The following is a 7,859-nucleotide window of genomic DNA, read 5'->3' as shown; positions in this document are numbered from 1 at the left end:
GGACACTGGAAATAAAGTACTCGCTTTTTTTTAGGGTGGCTTCTTTTACTACACTTTTGTAACGGACTATGAGTAGGAAACAGAAAATCACAATAAAGGCTGTCATAAGAAGTACAATATAATTATCATGTGAAACAAAACACTTATAAATAACTGTCTGCCTTGATTTTGAGGATCAATATTTGGCACTTTTCTGCCTCAACAGGTAAATCCATTCATAAAGCACAGCATAAATACACAAAACACAGTGCAATTTTTTCCCTGTGTGTATTTTAATGACTGATGCAGAGGACGTCATGTCAGTGTCTCTGAACTACAGACACAGAGGTTGAGTGATAAAACAAAAACTACAGTGGATCAGGGTCACCTGGAGCTTGGCACGTACAGCAATGAATGATTCAACTTAAAAACATACAGTTTACAGACATACACGCACATTATTTCTTATAATCTCCTATAACACACTTACACATTTTGCATATAACACAACAAACGATGCAACCTGTTTGCACCTTGATATTCTTTCAACTTTACAGCACTTTGCTCTCCATGCTCCAAATATACAGAAAGGGAAGTGTGTGTTCAGATATTTTGGGGGAAAAAGCACACAAAATGTGTGGATGTGTAAGCATGTGTGCATATGTATCTCTGAGAGCAGCTCCAACAATGAAACACCAACACTCATGCACCATTGACACTTTATCTCACACAGACTACATTTCCCATGTTTGTTTTTCACAATAAAACCATTCATCTCGAACGAATGAAACATGCTACCATAAAAACCTTGAAAACACTCGGACAGCATCCATTTTGGTTCTAAGGCAATGTTGTAGTTCCACAGGACTAGTGCTGTTGCATTGTGCTGTTTGCACGCCGACTGTCTCTCCTACTGAAAACCTTTACTTCCATTGCAGTCATCTGTCATTCAGTGTAGTTTTATTTTTAGCACCATGGGAATCTCTCCTTCAATCAGAATTGTGTCAATCTGAGAGTCAGCTTCATATTCCCTTACGATATCCACTTTTATTTTTGGGGGATGGGTGAGGTGGAAACATCCATGATAAGTTTGTTACAGGATGATGCAAAAAAACTCAAAAACAGTATGGACACACACACACACACACACACACACACACACACACACACACACACACACACACACACACACACACACACACACACACACACACACACACACACACACACACACACACACACACAAAACATAATGCAAGGCTTTACAATAACATCACAGATCAATTGGAGACTCTCCATTTGCATTTTGTTACATATTTTTCTCCCATTCCATGATGGTCGTCTGCATAAGCTTTAAGCAAAAATGACAGCCTTTTGTTTGTTTTCTCTGTACACACACAGACACAGTAAACACAATGGGTTTTACAATAAGACGTAAAATAAAATCATCTGCAGCCGTTCTGAGCTGGGGTGAAGAGACCAGTTCCCAGGCATCAAAGGCAATAAAAATGTCTATTTCAGAGTTTCCTCTCAGTTACTGTGGGTATGAGCAGCCGTCTGATCACAGTAAGTCGCACAAGAAGTCAGAAAAAACTCCCGTGTTGGATGCATTTTCTTTTCAGCAGAAGCTCCTTATTCCTCGAGAAGCCATAGTTTATATTCTGAATATGAATCTCGTGTGTTTGTGTTTGTACTCTTTTGTTTTGCCACAGTGAGTATCCACACTGAGGGTAGCTTGATGAGCAGAAATGAAAACCAGCCCTTGTGTTGTTCCTGTCTGATGACCCGCGTGGAGTCGCAGAGAGAGACTGATGTTCACGTCAAAGTGTTATCTTCCTCCCACGGCCGACGAACGCCCACATCTGTCCATCGGGTCCGAGCACAGGGGACGGGCTGTACTTCTTTTTCGTTGCCATGGTGAAGGTCAGGGTGACGGGGGAGGTGTGGGGGGGGGCTGCACAGAGGTCAGAGGTCGTGGGCTGCGTGTGTGTGTGTGTGTGTGTGTGTGTGTATGTGTGTGTGTGAGGTCATTTCCTGGTGTGAAGGCTCTCCTGGAACTTGGTGCTTGTGTAGCGGATGTGGAAGCCCTTCTTGCTGATTGTGTCGTCGCTATGGAAACGGATCAGCATAGCACCTCCTGGTGAGTAGATCCCCTCCCTGGGCTGAGAGGGGGAGAGAGAGAGAGTACTGTATAATTTAATCCTTTAATACAAAAACATATTATACTATATATCATACAGTAGGTGTGTTTTTAGCTATATTTTCCCATCTTCTAGGAAACATTTTCATTAATTATTTAAGAAATGAACATAACTAGAAGACTTTTGAAACAGGTTTGGTGGAAAATCTTTTTTCTCTTTCTTGATAATGGTCATTTTTTCAGTGTGTTATTAATACATTTCTGTTATACTTAAGTAAAGAATCAAACACGTTCGTTAATAGGGATCATTCGTTCAGCAGTTAAGATCTACATTCGGATGTGATGTGACTTTACTGTCAATATCAAATCAAACTGCCTTACCACTAACACTAGGTATTGTATTAATGCTACTGGTTATACACGTGTCAATAACATGAATCACTCTTTAAATTTCTTTCTTTCTTTCACAAATTTAGCAATTCACTGATTCTTAAACGACACAGTCATCTATACAAGAATATTGCATTGTTAAAGTTAAAACTGTAAGTTCTGAAAACATTTAGATTTTTTTGGGGGGGGGAGTATCTAATGAGTAAATGTATTTGTTGTCGGTTTTGGTGTAAAATCAAATGATGAAGTATGAGGCTTTAATAACAACTAAAATCTTACCCCTGACCCGCAGAAGCGACCGAGTCGGTGTGAGTTGGCGTCGTACCCGTTGTACAGCTCGATGTAGTCATAACCACAGTCAGCTTCCTCCTCTACCTCGAATGTGATGAAGCTTAGCTCGATGCCGTAGCCCTGTTCAGCCGTCAGCAGCCACTCGCAGTCAGTGTGCCCCGGGTAATTATTGTCTCCAAACTGGGAGTGAGAGTAGAGGTTCTTCTGACGAGCTTCTGCCTTCAGACGGCCTCCACACTCTGCAGGGATAGGATCAATAAAAAGTGACATTTTAATTTGAAAAAAAGGCATTTGTTACATGTTGTGTTTTACTAAAGACTCAATAAACTATAGCCAGAATTAACTAATTATTTCACCATGCATGTGCTGTTGTGAACCACAAGGGGGAGGTATTGCTCTGAAAAAACTATTCAAACTTTATAAGTTAGTCTAGTATCTGTCAGTGATGCTCTTTACAGAAACAATATCTAAAATACGTTTTTTTTTTATCACCAGCAAATAAACGCTTGGTTGTTCTTCTAAACAGACCCATACACACCTGTGGAGTGTGTAGCTTGGAAGCCCTTCCTTTGCACCGAGGCGTCAGAAATGAAGCGGAGGTACATCTTGTTTCCGGTGGAGACCAGCTGCTCCGGGATCTTGCTACCACACAATCGACCCAAGATGGCTGCCGTGTCAGTGTCCCCGTCAAAGGCCTCCAGATGGTCATAAGCACACTCCTGATGCTGCTCGATCTCAAACTCATTGAAAGCCTGGAAAGGAAGCAGAGAGACAGAGAGAGAGCACTGAGATGCAAGATGGTGTTGAAAGAGAAGAAGAGAACCAATGACTATTTCTCTATAAGAAAATAGTTGGAATGAAAACATTTTGAAGCCTATTGGCCCCTGGTACAATCAGAATAAAAAGAGACACCGTTTTTGGGAAGACAAGTTTGGTCATTAAGAAGAGGGAAGGCTCAAACCTATAGCAGATGCAACTGAAACGATCTGTGTGGTAAGAAACCATAAAAAATGGTATTTGTTTGATTTTAGCTCTCCTCTGGTCTCCACCAAACCCTGATAGAAAATGAAATGACTTATTAGCATTTTTAGTGCTCCATAATCATAACCAGCTAGTTGGTTTTTAGGAACTTTACATGTGAAAACAGCTGGCTATCGTGGTCAAAAGACAACAATAGTGGTAAAGTAAGGTGGACGATGAGCTGAAAGGTGCACATGTTCATGTTAAAAATATACTTTATCCACTTTAAGTAAGATAACACTAATTTATGTCATAAAGTACCTAAAAGTTCCTAAATGAGACTTTGTTGGTAGGGATGCAGAGAAGGCTACGTCACCGTTACACATCTGTAAAACTCTTTCAAACCAGAATTAAAATCTTTGCATTTTATATTCTTTAATATAAATCTGCAGAACAAGAACGCCCGCTTCTTTGCCAACACATTGCTTACACACTGACATGCATGTACACAGTGTCACGACTCCTAATCTAATCAAGTCACCGTGAGCTGACTCATAACACCTTGCAGGCGTCTCTCTCCCACACACACACACACACACACACACACACACACACACACACACACACACACACACACACACACACACACACACACACACACACACACACACACACACACACACACACACACACACACACACACACTTTTCTGGTTGTTTTCTGAACCGTGCTCTGTCACGCCACCACAAACACCGCATCGCACTGATTTTACCGGCCAGGCGGAAAGAGGGAAGAGAGCGAAGGTGGGCCGATGTGCGGATGTCATTACCAAGAGGGGACGTGTTTGATTGTAGGGTCGTGATGGCTTCCAGATGTTTCTGACTGTGAGATATTGGTTTGTGGATCTGTTTACTTCTCCCAAGAGAGTTTAGGGTGTGTGTGTGTGTGTGTGTGTGTGTGTGTGTGTGTGTGTGTGTGTGTGTGTGTGTGTGTGTGTGTGTGTGTGTGTGTGTGTGTGTGTGTGTGTGTGTGTGTGTGTTTGAGCAATAACTGAATGACCTTCATTTCATGTCTACACTCAGATTTCTGGTTTTAAATATCTCACGCTGTGATGTCATGACGCGCTCATACAGAGCAGCCCTGCTAATCTCACCACACACACAACAACACATTTCATATTTGTGTGTATTAGTGTGTAAAATAAATGTTGTCACACATTTAAATGGGGTGCCAAAAAGTACTCAATGTGCTTTTTTGATGATTGTCCGAGATAAACACTAAAGGACGGCTGATTTTTTACAACATGCATGCAGCAACATCAGCATGCGGCTGCTATTTCATGATATATTGCAGACCATATATTTAATCAAAGAATCAGAAATATAAATCATTATCAAAAACAATCGTTAATGGTTTTAACTACACGTGTTTTTCTGCTCCTATGAACGTTTTGCTTGAATGCATCTAATTAAATCATTGTTACATATTGGCAAGATGCAATTAAGCACATGACTTCGAAGTTAGCTCAGCAGCTGTCTTTAAACAAATGGCAACAGTACTGGCTGAATCTTTGCAAGGAAAGTAATGCGCTTTATATCACTGCTTGTTTTCATGTCCTTATAAGTGTTTAACGATGTTACCGAGGAGGACACGTCAGTGTGGGATATACATGACCCTGATCCCTCTCAGATGTGTGTTATAATGCCACAGGTACAGAATATGCAGATAAGTGTGTGAATAATGCAGCCAGCATCGCAACTGTTTATCTGCAGTGTTCGTGATGGTATGAAGCATAAAAGTGTTTCACAATTTTGTCTGATTGTCAAAGGCCTGTTTGATGGTTGATTTTGTTTAAGGGTCAAGGTTAGACTCCGTGTGTGTGTCGATACACTCAAATCAACTTCTGCAAAAGGTGTTAAGAATCTTCTGGGAATCAACTGAGTCAGGACAAAATTCCATTCCAAAGCTATCCTTCTCTCAGATAATTTCCTCTCTAACTCTCCGTCTTTGTTCCTACAAATCACAATCAGATAGATTGAGACAAACATGCTTACATGCATTTGTGTGTGCATGCAGCTAAATGCACACACAAAAACACACAGACACACACGCACAGAAAGCCACAAGGACACAGATGGCCACGGCCCAAGGCCTCTTTCTAACGCATGAGCACACGCTTGCGGTTAGCCCGAATATACAAACGTGCACTTTCTCCCCTGTTCACATTTGGGTTTCATAAGTGGAACATGGGAAAGAGAGATCATAGAGGGAGAAGGGGGGGGGGGGGGGGGGGCAGCCTGCAGGGTTTACCATGAGATAGGACCCCACAGACAGAATAATGCGTATTTATGAGGAAGGGAAGAGGGCCAGTAATGCTCAAGGAAAAGGGGTTAAGAAGCTTCACAATCCACTTGATTTCAGATCACTCACTATCTTGACTCGGTGTCCCGGCGTGGCGGTGATGTCCCAGGTACACTCCTTACGGCTGGGATACTTGTCCGGCCAGTTCGGGCTGCTCAGGGTCCCGCTGGGGCTGTGGATCTTATGCTCACACTCAGCTGAACACACACATCCACAAACACACAGACACGCAAGCACACACATAAAGAGGAAGTTAAAATCATGGCTGCACAGGAAAAGGTCAGAGGAAATGGAAAGGGAACAGGAAGAGGAGAAACGAGAGAACCAAATGAGAGAGAAAAGATTTCAAAGAAACACATCCTGATGACAAGCTCAGTGTGAATTTCACATGGAAGCACGCACGCATGCTTTAAACAAACACTGCTACAGTGAGCCTTGTGTACTGAGCATGGATGGAGTAGGACTCATAAAAAACCTCTTTCAGTGGTAAAAGTCATTCATTACATACACATTTTAGGGGTGAAATTACTATTAATGTTCTTGATGTGACTGAACCTTGGAATTTAAATCATCCAATAGCATAAAAGCATAGAAAATTGGGTTTGTTTGCTAATTGATTTACATTCACACTTTTTAACCATTCCTACAAAAACAGAGAACTCATTGTAAACACTGTTATTTAAATCTAAACCCTTTGTGATTCGATGATCAGGTAATGGTTTCTCAAAAGCAAATGATGTGTAGGAGTGGGACATGAATTATTGAGCTCTGAATTCAGTTTCTTGCTGTTTCTTGCCGGCCACAGTTACAAGATTCACCATTTCAATCAAACCATTTTAAGATTCAGGGTCCATTCAGGATGATTTCAGAAATGAGTGACAAATAGAATGAAGACAGATATAGATGAGGAACATAAAGAATTCAGATGCTGCTATATGTTGTATGAGCGATCACTAGATGTTTCATTAGAAAAGGATATGAATCACAGTCACCTTCATCTCAGCCCATTAAAACTATATCAATAAACACTGAACATCCAATGCAACAAATACCCTTCTGCAAAACAATAAATAAAAACAGCTTTGGGACTCAAATGGTGCATTCTGTTAATTCTGTGCTGCATCTTTCCGGCAAGTCCAAGTCAGCGTATAGTTTTTCCGATCAAGTCTTAAGTCCTACAGTCTCTGGGTAAAAATAGCTATAGGGATCTGCATCCAGAAAGTTTCCTAGAAGTTCATTTTGTATTGATTTACTTACATGCCTATTTGAGGTTTGCTCCTTAAATGTTCTATTGTACATATAACATACAATAAAAAGAAACCACAGTTAGGCCAAAAGTCAATTTTTTACCCATTTGTCCTCAACAGCGCTTCTAATCCTACTGTGTTGTGACTTGCCAAACGTGGATACTGTGTGTCATGGTAATTTAAGACAGAATGAGCAGTATTTATCTTCAGTCCTCACTCAGGTTTAGGGTGCCCAAGAAGGTAAAAGCCAATCAGAAGATTCACTCTCGCTTTGGAATGAGCTTCGTCTGCTTGGCGTGTTACCTCGGCACCTCCTCTGGATGCTTATGTTCTGGCAGCTGGTCGATACGTTTTTAATCGAGGTTGCCGCCCAGAAACACTCCCACGAGAGAATGAGAATAAAAGAGAAAATGCAGGCAGAGAACAGACAGAACAGACTCTGTTTGTGTTAGTCTGTACATGTTTTTAGGAATATCCTACTCATCGTGCCT

The 7,859-nt window shown here is 41.2% G+C and overlaps 1 protein-coding gene across 1 annotated transcript in view; it reads right to left on the bottom strand.

Annotated features, from left to right (window-relative positions):
• Positions 1 to 251: 251 nt before the first annotated feature.
• tll1 (tolloid-like 1) overlaps positions 252 to 7,859 on the bottom strand; it is a 40,384-nt gene continuing 32,776 nt past the window's right edge. The window contains 4 exon segments of the mRNA XM_063884723.1: positions 252 to 2,141; positions 2,789 to 3,039; positions 3,339 to 3,552; positions 6,191 to 6,318. Of these exon segments, the coding sequence (XP_063740793.1) occupies positions 2,007 to 2,141; positions 2,789 to 3,039; positions 3,339 to 3,552; positions 6,191 to 6,318 (728 nt within the window). The 3' untranslated portion in view covers positions 252 to 2,006.

Source organism: Eleginops maclovinus, chromosome 5 (assembly GCF_036324505.1).
Source record: "Eleginops maclovinus isolate JMC-PN-2008 ecotype Puerto Natales chromosome 5, JC_Emac_rtc_rv5, whole genome shotgun sequence".
Taxonomy (NCBI): Eukaryota; Metazoa; Chordata; class Actinopteri; order Perciformes; family Eleginopidae; genus Eleginops; species Eleginops maclovinus.
This window is presented reverse-complemented; position numbering and strand designations above follow the sequence as displayed.